The sequence below is a fragment of the Oncorhynchus tshawytscha genome, linkage group LG09 (assembly GCF_018296145.1).
Source record: "Oncorhynchus tshawytscha isolate Ot180627B linkage group LG09, Otsh_v2.0, whole genome shotgun sequence".
NCBI lineage: Eukaryota > Metazoa > Chordata > Actinopteri > Salmoniformes > Salmonidae > Oncorhynchus > Oncorhynchus tshawytscha.
Genome location: NC_056437.1, coordinates 82,806,915 through 82,819,896, shown reverse-complemented (window position 1 = coordinate 82,819,896; position 12,982 = coordinate 82,806,915). Strand labels below are relative to the sequence as shown.

The 12,982-nt window shown below is 45.7% G+C and overlaps 2 protein-coding genes across 2 annotated transcripts; both read right to left on the bottom strand.

Annotated features, from left to right (window-relative positions):
* Positions 1–1,677: 1,677 nt before the first annotated feature.
* On the bottom strand, positions 1,678–8,604 carry LOC121847292 (glutamine-rich protein 2-like). The gene is made up of 10 exons (XM_042327896.1): positions 8,568–8,604; positions 8,402–8,476; positions 5,866–6,030; positions 5,470–5,588; positions 4,869–4,934; positions 4,637–4,738; positions 3,791–3,965; positions 3,492–3,636; positions 2,142–2,264; positions 1,678–1,927 (listed from the first exon to the last, which is right to left on the bottom strand). Exons 2-10 carry the CDS (start codon positions 8,459–8,461, stop codon positions 1,755–1,757), a joined length of 1,128 nt encoding a protein of 375 aa, XP_042183830.1. The 5' UTR covers positions 8,462–8,476; positions 8,568–8,604; the 3' UTR covers positions 1,678–1,754.
* A 2,515-nt stretch (positions 8,605–11,119) lies between these two features.
* LOC112235032 lies at positions 11,120–12,402 on the bottom strand. The gene is made up of 4 exons (XM_042327895.1): positions 12,285–12,402; positions 11,817–11,897; positions 11,550–11,663; positions 11,120–11,437 (listed from the first exon to the last, which is right to left on the bottom strand). The coding sequence occupies exons 1-4, from the start codon at positions 12,384–12,386 to the stop codon at positions 11,120–11,122; spliced, it is 615 nt and encodes a 204-aa protein (XP_042183829.1). The 5' UTR covers positions 12,387–12,402.
* Positions 12,403–12,982: the final 580 nt, after the last annotated feature.

The window sequence follows — 12,982 nt, the reverse complement described above, 5'->3', positions numbered from 1 at the left end:
CTGCTAAGTGTTGGAGTTGTTCTGGGGTCTTGTTTTAGCTGAGAATAATTGTTGTGCTTTTATGAAATATGGTTGCTAAGGCACTTTGAACACATAAAAGTAACTTTGCTTTTGAGATATTTTCTGTCGGGTAATATATATTCAGTAATGATATGACACTGCATAATACTATAGTAATCTATATATCCCTATAAGTAGTGTCTCTGTAGCACAAAGGAACAAGTAGGCATATAAGAGAGACAATAAACACACAGCGTGGCAGTTCATTGAGGAAGGATGTGGTTAGAACAGCCCAGTTAACGTGTTAAATGTCTGAAACTGATCTGTTATGACAGCGTGGCTCATAAAATGTTTCAGTCAAATTATATGCATGTGATGTGGGGTTGTGTAGAACAGTACAGATATATTTACGTACCACAAGTCAAATTAATTGCAGACAGTCAATGAGTCAACATATGTTCACATAACATGACACATACATACATCACATATTTCATGAAGGCCCATTTATCTTTGAAAACAAAGATACATCTACCAATGGAAATCTTACATTCAGATTAACTGCCTGTCTTAAATACTCTCCTGAAATACCTTTCAGTAGCATCATTACTCCTGAATACCTCCAAATGCTATGAAAGGGATCACTTATACTCAGTTTATTAGGTACACCACCTCGTTCACGAGTCAGGAGGCTGTGGCTTGCTATATAAAACAGGCAGACAGGAATCCAGGACTTCAGTTAATGTTCGGATGAACATTAGAAGGGGAAAACGAGTGACCTAAGCGACTGAATGCACAACTCATTGATCCTTGTCACGGATGGGCTATTGCATCAGCCGACCACACCAGGATCTACTCCTATCAGCTTAAAACAAGCAGCTCCAGTTGTCACGCGATCACCAACACTGGACTATTGATGAGTGGAAAAACATTGCCTGGTTCGACGAATCCCGGTTCCAGTTGCATCATGCTGATGACATAGTCAGGATTTGGCGTAACCACATGAGTCCCATGGCCACATCCTGCCTGTTGTCAATGGTACAGGCTGGTGGCAGTGGTGTAATGGTGTGGGAAATGTGTTCCTGGCAAAGTTCGATCCCTTGATACCAATTGAGCAATGTCTCCATGCCCTGAAGAATTCAGGCTGTTCTAGAGGCAAAGGGAGGTCCGACCCGGTACTAGATGGATGTACCTAATAAACTGGCCACTGGGTGTGTAAGGCATGGATAGATAAATATACATCATATTTCACATTGACACAAAATGTGTGTAAGCAAAGCCCGCCATCCTTCTAGGAAACTGTCTAGAGAATTGGGTCTGTGAGAGGGAAGACATTTCAAGCCCTTAATGATACCGCTCTATAAGACCCTATATGTCAAATGAATTGCTCCATGGTGGTATTGTTCTGCATCAGTCTGGTATTTGAGGTCACCTGCCTGAAAGCTTCTCTATGAAGGTCATTGAAAATCAGGCATCATAAACCAAAATCGTAATGTAGCCACCCGTAAGGTATCTGACCTGTAAAGCTACACTTTGAAAATGTGACTCAGCTATTTTGTTGCATGGAAACAGTGTTCATAGGTCCCAGAATTGTGTTCTTCCATTACAATCCATAAATAACCTAACTGACTAATATCAGAATTGATTTTCACAACGTCTGTATGCATCCGTTACAAAATGGAGACCAGGATATCCTCCTGCTGCTGCTGTAAACGGTTTATTAAAATAAGGTGTGTGGGGCTCTCCATCGCCCCCTACAGGATGATGACAGGCTCTTCCTCCGACTGGCTCAGGTCCACGTGAAGCTCCAGATCTTGCTGCAGCAGCTCGCTGGTGGTGTCAGCATGGGACGAGCTCTGGGGAAGGGTAGCCTGGGACAGGCAGCCTAAAGAAGACATGGGCCGGTCCCGCACAGAGCTGCCTGAGGCTGGGGGAGATAAAGGGAGGAAGGGGGAAAGGTCAGGGTTTAGGGTTCAGGTGTCTGCTACAATCAACCTTAACAGCTGCACAGCAGCAATCGCAAAGAAGAATGCTATTTCCATGTGAGTGTTATTTCAGTTCCATTCCATAGTAATCACTATTCCAGTTAGTGAAATTGGTTTATATGTTGCAAATGGGTAATGACACTGGTGTTTACCTACCTGAGCGGCTGCGCTGGGTCTTGGCACTCTGGGGTCGCACAGGGGTCACACAGCCCGGCTCTGGGCAGCCAGGCTTCTGGAACTGGGAGCACATGATCTTGTCTTTGCTCTTGCACATGCCTGCTGTCATTAAAACAGCAATGTCACATCGCGACCTTGACATGGCTATGGGTGTGGTGGGGTCCACAACCATAGCCATACTGTACCTACACACCCATACCAGACATACACCTTCTTCCAAGTCTTGAGAAAAATACTCTTTCAATACTATTTTGACTCATTCAATGGTCTCATAAATTACTGGGAATCACAACACCAAATCTCAGGCATAAAACAGGACAGCATATCTCCCTCATTCTTCCTTCAGGGCTTGATTTGTATGAACAGATGAAAAGGATATTAAGATAGAAATGATGGAATGCAAGCAGTGTTACCCCAGGTTATATTTACAGTCTGTTACAGACACCAGGCCTGATCTTCTATAACATAGTAACATTGGGTTCTTTCCAGTGTGGAACACTATACCAACCAGAGCCCCTCCCCCAACCCCATTGCAAGCCCATTCTTATTGCTAACTCACTTCCTTAAACCCTCGTAAAATACTCCCTCCCATAAACTAAGCTCCTCTCTCCTTCCCTAAATCTCCTCACCCTCGTCCTTCTCCAGACTCTCGTTCCTAATCCTTCATCATACACCACTTTAACACTGTACTGTATCCAAATTCTCATTCCCAACCAAACAGCCCACTTTCTTTCTCAACCCAACCTAACTTTTCAGTCTCCTCCCCATTCTCTCCTGACCCTTCACCATGATGTCCCCACTCACTCTTCCTCCCCACACTTTTACTCTTTATCTCTGCATCCCTGCACTGCGAGCCCAACTCTGGACACATGGTCCAGGGAGCGAGAGAGAGGAAACAGGCTAAGGGCAGTTGGGGCCTGGACAGACGGCACGGTGTGATCATCATCTTAAGACGCGTTGTGTAACTGGGCTTAGGGGTGACAGTGAATCCTCGGAAGTGTGCTTCACTGTCAATGAGGAGTCAGAACTGGAGTCTGGACATCACCTCTCTCCCAGGCCCGGACCATGACAGCTGCCCACAGCATGCAGACATGTCACACTTAACATTAGGTAACTTTTTGGAGCGATGGCATAAAAATACAAAATGGACCAGTGGGAATAGTTTTACTGCACTGCAGTTGCTTGAATTGAGTAACATGAATTAAGTAGTCTAGCTTTTGTTCACAATTGTCCAGATTCCATTTTCTTTTCAATACATGTAATTCTACTCTAAAAATACACAGTACTGTAGAGTAGAGCTGAATATAATCCCAGTCCAGAACCCTGTACCGTCTTTAGGAAAGATGGTGGGTAGTCTGGCATCCACAGTCTTGACCGATCTGGTTTTCAGGCGGCCCTTGTAGATATGTCCGTCCAACCCAGGATGTCCAACCAATAGACACAAGGACAAGGTCAAAATTTGCATACCTAACAACTGTCAAATACACCTCAACTATACTCCGATAACATGATAACTTGTATAAATGGCTCAACAAACGTGATTGACCAGGTGTATTCGTATGGGCTGGCAGTGGTCTAGTTGTCTGTCAGTACAGTAACCCACAGTAGGTGAGGTTGGTCTCACTCACCTGAATGCGCAGTGGGGAGCTGGAGATGGGCGGTGTCTCCTCCTCAGCCTGGATGAAGTGGCTGAAGTGCTGCAGGCGGGTGTAGCGGCGGTTGGGGTAGGTCACGGTGTGGCTGCCTCCACAGCTCTGGGACATGGCCAGGTAACTGTAGTCCGCCATCTCAGGGATGCGCTCGCTAGGATGGACACAGGAGTGGAGGTTGAAGGTCGGAAGATGAACACTTCTAGAGGTTTTAAACAGACCTGACAGTACAATATTTATAGTTTGTAGTTAAATTTGGTCACCCTGCCTCCCTGACACTTCTCTAAACCATAACAAAGCAATATAGACAACTTTTTGGTCCTTCCCCTGTTTCAATACATGTGCTCCCGCCTTCCCTGCCTGACCCTGGCCTGACTGACTGACTGACTCACTGCTTAGGCAGACTCTGGCTGGTCCTCTGCAGTGGGCTCAGGATGTGTGGATAGCGGGAGCTCCCGATCTCCCTCAGAGCCCCCTGGCTGTAGGTGCGCTCTGGGCCAGATAGGTGGCTCTGCACTCTCTCTATCTGCCTACACATCATGGTGTGGATCCGCTGCACCTGCATCATGGCCCTTTCTGAGCTGGCCATCTCAAAGTGGCTGTGGTTGGTCCCTGGCCTCAGGCTGAGATGGAGGGAGAGCCAGCTAATGTCAGACACTTGTAACTATGGAACACTTCTGGCTGATCTAGTGTGGGTGTTAGGTCTTTGGGGTAGGATAAAGTCGACTACACTGTGTATTGGATATTGGGACACTGGCACCCCCTGCTGGTTAAAATGGGGTCAAGTAAGAGTTTCAGTTGTGATGTTTGACTGTCTGCTCTCACCTTCTGCAGTGCTGGCGAACCTGCTCAAGCTCATAGATGGTGTACGGTCGGTTGGACTTGTGGGAGGGTAGGCCAGGAGTGGAGGGCAGGGTGACCAAGTGCCTGTTGTCCAGTGGAGAGAGAAAGAAGAAAGAGAGGTAGGTGAATAAACAGCCCCATATTCCTATTATTTCAATTTCCACAATGTCTGTGTGTACTGTATAAAAATAGGACATTATTATCATTTACTTACGGTCCTGGGGTAAGCATATCGACTGGGCGGTCGCAGGAGATGCAGTGGAACCTTGCCACTAGTTGTCTATGAAAGGGACGTAACAAAGACAAATCAAATCCAACTTTATCGGTCGCATACACAGATTTGCAGGTGTTATAACAGGTGTAGCAAAATGCTTTTGTTTCTAGCTCCAACAGCGCAGTAGAATGTCTAGCAAATACAATACAAATACACAAACAATCAAGAAACAAACAAGAAATGACAGAACAAGTCCAATTAACAATCCTAAGTAGATATAATATAATGTAATATATATGTCAGAATCCAGAATATAAATACGTGGTGTGTATAGACAGTATATAACTTGGAAGGAAAATAGTGTGTACAGTAGTAGGTATATTAGGAACAGAATACAGTATATACTGTACATACACAGTGAGTAAACAACAGCATACAAACAGAACATAGACATATAGACAGAATATAGACAGAGATAAAATGAACGCTAAACACAGGAAGACAATGAACGCATGATTATGTAGAACTCCATAGAGGAACCTGGACTTATCCAGCCATCATCCCTCCTGGGCCTGGCTGTGACCAGTGACATGTGACTTACTTCCTGATGCCTGCAGCGTCGTCCTCCTTCGGGGCAGGCTGGGCCTGCAGCTGCTTACGGATGCTCTTCCAGCGGTCCTCCAGCTGCTTCTTCACAGGATCCAGCTCAATCCGGTCCAGCTACACAAATAGACAACAGATGTACAACAGGGATGCCAAAGATATAAACTACCACCAGACACACCAGACAGACATTCCATGAGATTTTTACAAACAATGCCATCTGTCACTATAAACACGTTCATAAAATAGACACTTAAAAACGTGTGACATACAGACTTGTAAGATATATGTATTGGTGATAGCATAGTAATAACATGTGTGGCGCATATCAATGGACATGTAGGCCTATTATATAAACATCCATTTAGCAGGGTAACTTCCTGCTCAGTCCCACCTTGCACTCCATCTCGGTGGAGATTTTGTCGATGATTTTGTGCCAGTCCTGCTCCTGGCCGGTGATCTTGCTGAGCAGCTCCTGGAACATGGTGTTGAGCTCCTCTGTCATGGAGTCAAACTGCATGCGGCTCACCTTGGTCTCCAGGGCACGCTTGTCTGCTTTCTACAGGAAGAGAGGAGATGCCATCAGGGCAATGGCAGTACTAGTGTGGGCTTTGTAAGGATTAGGTGAAACCTGTATTAACTTATAAGGGTTAGGTGAAACCTGTATGGACTTATAAGGATTAGGTGAAACCTGTATTAACTTATAAAGGATTAGGTGAAACCTGTATTAACTTGTAAGGATTAGGTGAAACCTGTATTAACTTGTAAGGATTAGTTGAAACCTGTATTAACTTGTAAGGATTAGTTGAAACCTGTATGGACTTGTAAGGGTTAGTTGAAACCTGTATTAACTTGTAAGGGTTAGTTGAAACCTGTATTAACTTGTAAGGATTAGGTGAAACCTGTATTAACTTGTAAGGATTAGGTGAAACCTGTATTAACTTGTAAGGGTTAGTTGAAACCTGTATGGACTTGTAAGGGTTAGGTGAAACCTGTATTAACTTGTAAGGATTAGGTGAAACCTGTATTAACTTGTAAGGATTAGGTGAAACCTGTATTAACTTGTAAGGATTAGGTGAACCTGTATGGACTTGTAAGGATTAGTTGAAACCTGTATGAACTTGTAAGGATTAGGTGAAACCTGTATTAACTTGTAAGGATTAGGTGAAACCTGTATTAATTTGTAAGGATTAGGTGAAACCTGTATGGATTTATAAGGGTTAGGTGAGACCTGTATTAACTTGTAAGGGTTAGGTGAAACCTGTATGTAACTTGTAAGGATTAGGTGAAACCTGTATGTATTTATAAGGATTAGGTGAAACCTGTATGGATTTATAAGGATTAGGTGAAACCTGTATGGACTTATAAGGATTAGGTGAAACCTGTATTATTTATAAGGATTAGGTGAAACCTGTATGGATTTATAGGATTAGGTGAAACCTGTATGGATTTATAAGGATTAGTTGAAACCTGTATGGATTTGTAAGGATTAGGTGAAACCTGTATGGATTTATAAGGATTAGGTGAAACCTGTATTAACTTGTAAGGGTTAGTGAAACCTGTATGGATTGTATAAGGATTAGGTGAAACCTGTATTAACTTGTAAGGATTAGGTGAAACCTGTATGGACTTGTAAGGATTAGGTGAAACCTGTATTAACTTGTAAGGATTAGGTGAAACCTGTATTAACTTGTAAGGATTAGGTGAAACCTGTATTAATTTGTAAGGATTAGGTGAACCTGTATGGATTTATAAGGATTAGGTGAAACCTGTGTGATTTATAAGGATTAGGTGAGACCTGTATGGATTTATAAGTATGAGACCTGTATGGATTTATAAGGATTAGGTGAGACCTGTATGGATTTAAGGTGGGTTTGAGACCTGTATGGCTTTATAAGGATTAGGTGAACTTGAGGATTTATAAGGATTAGGTGAGACCTGTATGGTTTATAATGGACTTAGGTGAGACCTGTATGGATTTATAAGGATTAGAGACCTGTGTTTATAAGGAACTTAGGTGAAACCTGTCATGGATTTATAAGGATTAGGTGAGACCTGTATGGATTTATAGATTAGGTGAGACCTGTATGGATTTATAAGGATTAGGTGAGACCTGTATGGATTTATAAGGATTAGGTGAGACCTGTATGGATTTATAAGGATTAGGTGAAACCTGTATTAACTTGTAAGGATTAGGTGAGACCTGTATGGATTTATAAGGATTAGGTGAAAGAAAGGATTTATCTGTGGTTAGAAACCTGTATGTAGTAAGGGTTAGGAGAAACCTGTATTCCCTGTGGATTAGGTGAAACCTGTGGATTTACGGATTAGGGAAACCTGTATGTATTTATAAGGACGGTGAAACCTGTATTAACTTGTAAGGCTGTGAAACCTGTAGTATTTATAACACTGAAACCTGTATGGACTTGTATGGCTTAGGTGAAACCTGTCATTAACTCTGAGCTTAGGTGAAACCTGTATTAACTTGTAAGGATTAGGAAACCTGTATTAATTTTCCCTCAAAAACTGTATTAACTTGTAAGGATTAGGTAAGCTACTGTATTAACTTGTAAGGATTAGGTGAAACCTGTATAGTAACTTGTGGATTAGGTGAAGCCTGTATTAACTTTAAGGATTAGTTGAAACCTGTGTGAGCTTGTAGGGATAAATACATATGTGTATGAACTTGTGTATGGACACGTATGGGCTTGTGGTGACTTGTATGGCCTTGGTAGGGTTTAGCATGGGCTGGTACAGGTGAACTTGAGCATGTTGGGATTTGTAGGTACCCCTATGGTCTTGAATGGACTTGTGGAAGCTCGTCTAGACTAGAGAACTTGTCTAGACGAGAACTTGTGAGAGTTCACCTGAGTTGAGTATAACACACTGAGGGAAAGATAAACTATGCCATGTTGTGGTGAGAGACTTACGATTTCAATCTCCATCTCCACAAGCTCTTTGTCAGCTTTCTTCTCGTCCAGTTCTTCCATGGACTTGTACAGATGCTGTGACAGAAAGACATTATTCTGTGGTTTAGAACAGAAGTACAGCATGGAGCATCTCCTATTCCCCTATGGCCCTCCCTCCCAGACTCACGTCGATGTGGACCTGTTTCTGGACGTGCTCCTCAATCAGGTGGTCGGCTGTGCCCGTGGAGCTTCTCACACTCAGCCTGCAGTTGCATGATGGCTTGAACGTCATTCATCAGCTCTGAGCTCTGGCAGAAACAACACAGAGAGACAGGGTTCTATGTCTGTAATACACAGCCATGGCCCCACTGCCATGGAGAGCCTGGCACTGAAACACTCCTTTCCCTTCAACACTGCTGCCCTGATAGAGCTTCCCTTACATATCATCTCTAAACGTATCCCTCCCTCAGGGTTCAACATAACAGACCCATTATTTAATTAAAACCCTTTGCTACTCTGTTTCAACCTCTATCCTTGCCCTGCCTATAGTACCTCTGCTCCAGGTCTGCCTCCTCCCTGCTGATTCATGAATCTGTCCAGGCCCTGCAGATTCTCATAGCGCTGGAACAGCTGGCTGACCTTCCTGCTCACGTCTACAGAGCAGGAGGGGCACGTGGAGCCTTGCTGCCCGCCTGCCTGTCCTGTCTGTCTGTCTGGGAGAGCAGCGAGGAGGAGGACGCCATCATGTCCTCCCAGCATGTTCCCTGGGGCTCCTGCTGGATGATGCTCTGGGAAGGTTTAGGTGTTAGACGTCGTCTATATGCACTGGAATGGTCTGTCGTCTGTCTGTCCTCCAGTCTGCCTCGTCTGTTGTCCATCTGCGGTGAGTCTGGGCAGTGTGAGTCTGTCTGTCTGTCCACTGTCTGTCTGTCATTCTGTCTGTCTGTCTGTCTCTGTCTATTCTACAGTCTGTCTGTTTCTGTCTGTCTGTCTGTCTGTCTGTCTGTCTGTCTGTCTGTCTGTCTGTCCGTCTGTCTGTCTGTCTGTCCGTCCTGTCTGTGTCTGTCTGTCTGTCTGTCTGTCTGTCTGTCTGTCTGAGTCTGACCTGTCCCTGTCTGGCCTGTCCTGTCTGTCTGTCTGTCTGTCTGTCTGTCTGTCTGTCTGTCTGTCTGTCTGTCTGTCTGTCTGTCTGTCTGTCTGTCTGTCTGTCTGTCTGTCTGTCTGTCTGTCTGTCTGTCTGTCTGTCTGTCTGTCTGTCTGTCTGTCTGTCTGTCTGTCTGTCTGTCTGTCTGTCTGTCTGTCTGTCTGTCTGTCTGTCTGTCTGTCTGTCTGTCTGTCTGTCTGTCTGTCTGTCTGTCTGTTGTCTGTCTGTCTGTCGTCTGTCTGTCTGTCTGTCTGTCTGTCCGTCTGTCTGTCTGTCTGTCTGTCTGTCTGTCTAACCTGATCCTGTAGCTGTCTGTCTTTCCTGGTCTTCTGCTCAGCCTTGGCTGATGTGTTCTCAGTCTTCAGCAGTAGCACCTCTTCCTCCACTTTCTGCACTGCGTTCCTGAACACAGAGTGGTGGAACAGGTGCACCAGGCCATGAGGAGCAGGCCACCACCTCTCTTCAATGGAAAACTACCACATCTCAACTGGCCATAAAACTGCTGAGGGAAGAACGGCTCGTAATAATGGCCGGAACAGAGCAATGGAATGGCATCATACACCTGGAAACCATGTGTTTGATGTATTTCATACCATTCCACTGATTCCGCTCCAGTAGTTACCACGAGCCCGTTCTCCCCAATTAAGGTACCGCCAACCTCCTGTGTTACAAATTACTTAGACTACCAAATGATGTCAAATGTAGTTTCCATAAAAAACTATCTATAATTTCTATTTAGCCTTCCTGTGTGCTCCTGTGTCATTGTTTACCTGAGGTATAATATCTGCAGTCTGAGCTGTCCTTGCTTAGGAGAGTCAGAGGAGTCCTCACTGTCTGACCCTTTGGCTGTTTCTGAGCCTCTCTCTGAGCCCTGAACTGTTCCTATGTTCAGAATCAGCTGCTCCAGTTCTCCCAGCTATGACAGGGACATGGGGCCATCAACAATGTGTTTGTGTGCTTGCATGCGTGCGTAGATCTTCCTAGCTCACCTTGGCTCTGTCACCCATCAGGCTGTCGACCAGAACTCTCAGATGATTCAGTTGATCCAACAGATTGTCAGGCACATCCCTGTCCCCTACACATTCAGGACAAAAATGGTCAGCCCACAAAAAATACATAATTCAGTAAAAGAAAACATAGAATAGCCATACACTATCCAATCTCCACATTGTTATCTTACCCATGTCAGGAGGAGCTGGAGCTGGGCCTGGTCAACCTTGCCTGCTTCCAGCAGCTCTACTCTGGTCTCCAGGGTGTTGTGTCTGAGCCTGCCCACGCCCTCAGGGCCTCCACTGTCTCTGGGTAACGCTCTGCCCCGCTTGCCTGCTTCAGAGCATCAGCTGCTGGGGCAGTGCCCCCATGCTGGCTGGCAGTGACTCCAGGAGTGAAGGCAGGAGCTCTCAGAGAGGGACTGCTGGGGCAGGGTGCTGGCTGGCAGTGACAGTGCTCAGGAGCTCCATCAGAGAGGGACTGAGCCTGCCCAGTGACATCCCTCCAGGGCCTGGGGCCACTGTCTCTGGGTGAATGAGAGGGACTGCTGGGGCAGCGCCTCCCCATGCTGGCTGGCAGTGACAGGAGTGAAGGCAGCAGCTCCATCAGAGGAGGGACTGCTGGGGCAGCGCCCCCCCATGCTGGCTGGCAGTGACAGTGCCAGGAGTGAAGGCAGCAGCTCCATCAGAGAGGGACTGCTGGGGCAGTGCCCCCCCATGCTGGCTGGCAGTGACAGTGCCAGGAGTGAAGGCAGCAGCTGCATCAGAGAGGGACTGCTGGGGCAGCGCCCCCCCATGCTGGCTGACAGTGACAGTGCCAGGAGTGAAGGCAGCAGCTCCAGTATTGGCATTGGCAGAGACGCTGAAAGGAGTCATGGTGGTCATGACAACTGATGTGGGGACAGGGACTGAGTGCTTGATTTCCTATTGGAGAAATAGCTACCATCAACACAAAGCTAATGTCTATTCCTATGTCTTGTATATGATTGCTTGATAAAGGAATCTCGCTCTTTCAAGCAAGACATAAAAGACATGCCTTTTGCAGATTCTGTTGCTCGCTAACCAAGGTGGTCTGCATGATGTCCCAGGTCACACACTGGATGAGCTCGTCTGGGTCTGGGTAACGCCCAACTCTGTCCTGCAGCTCTTTCTGTGATAGAGAGAAGACAAGAAAGAGGAAGTCATGATTAACCTCTTTTTACTAGAGTTAGCTACTACAGTACTATACTATTGTTTGTCTCCTCTTAACAATGTAGTATATAATTTCTGAGCTTGGAAAGTAGTCTCCTGAGTTCCAACTCACGGTGGCAGAGTCCAGGTTGTCCAGTCGGTGGCAGTACTGTTCCACTTCGTTGATTCTGTCAACCAGCTCACTCATATTCAGCTGGGACCCAAAAATACCAGAGCAACGTCATGCTACCAGATGGAAACAGACATGTAGGATGATCCCTATTATCCTCACTCTATTGTTGGGGTGAGTGACAGGCCAGGTTGCCAGAGATAAGCTGTGGCTCTTTGATGCTGTTGCCCTCTGTATGACTCCATGTCCCCTACAAAGAGGGATGGAGGGAGGGGACCAGGGCCAGGGTGGATCGGGCTCTACATGACTCTATATTTCACCACTGTGTGGGGTGGTGAGATGGAGAAGGATCCCCTAGGGATGAGCACTGGGTATATCCCCTACTGTAGATTAATGAGGGAGATGCCAAATGTTATCTATCTGCAATCCCTCCTCACTATGAGGGTTTGCCAGTATGGATGTGTGTCTGACCTGGTTGAGTTGGTTCTGGAGGCTCTTGACCTCTTTCTTCAGGTCGTCTCTGGACTCCTTCAGGTCCTGGATCTCCTTCAGCAGATCCTGGATCAGCGACATAGACTGGAAACACAACAGAGTGTGTTCGAAGGACTCAAAGCTCAAAGAACCCCACATCACTGGTCAGATCACTTAACACAATCATTACCTTTTGACAGTTTCTGTTATGATGACTGAATGGTAGGCTATAGAAATATAGAGGGTCGCACACGCGATATATAAGCTCCCAGTAATGTATTGGGTAAACCTCCAACATTTCTAAATCACTGTGCCATATTCAGGATGAATCAACACACATGGTGATCTCTTAGCATTAGGTCTAAAGCTTTTTCACAGCCTCTTCATGCCCAAAACACTTGAAACTGACTTAGCCCAGTTCTCTAATCTCCCAAAGTAAGACTCTGTGAAACTTTGAAGCGGTCAGGGGACTCAGTAAGGTCTAAATCCCCGGACCAAAGCCATATCGTGACTATTTCCCAAGCTACTTCCTTTGAAGATCAGTAGGAAGATCCTAAACCCCTTCATTTAGGAGGGATCCCAAAACCCCTCTCCATGGCTCCATCCAGTTGACATTTCACCCCACATGGGAGGTTACTAGGACACCACCATCCATATGCAGTAGATGAGATACACAAGCTGTTACAAAGCAGCGGTAG

Excerpts from the sequence above, each read along its gene's own strand:
- LOC112235032 (XM_042327895.1), bottom strand. The coding sequence starts at position 12,386 with ATGTCGCTGATCCAGGATCTGCTGAAGGAGATCCAGGACCTGAAGGAG. Across the intron at positions 11,898-12,284 it reads TCCAGAACCAACTCAACCAG|CTGAATATGAGTGAGCTGGT; the intron begins GTCAGACACACA and ends TTTGGGTCCCAG. Across the intron at positions 11,438-11,549 it reads AGCAACAGAATCTGCAAAAG|GAAATCAAGCACTCAGTCCC; the intron begins GCATGTCTTTTA and ends TTTCTCCAATAG.
- LOC121847292 (XM_042327896.1), bottom strand. The coding sequence starts at position 8,461 with ATGGAAGAACTGGACGAGAAGAAAGCTGACAAAGAGCTTGTGGAGATG. Across the intron at positions 5,589-5,865 it reads CCACCGAGATGGAGTGCAAG|CTGGACCGGATTGAGCTGGA; the intron begins GTGGGACTGAGC and ends CTATTTGTGTAG. Across the intron at positions 1,928-2,141 it reads GACCCAGCGCAGCCGCTCAG|CCTCAGGCAGCTCTGTGCGG; the intron begins GTAGGTAAACAC and ends TATCTCCCCCAG.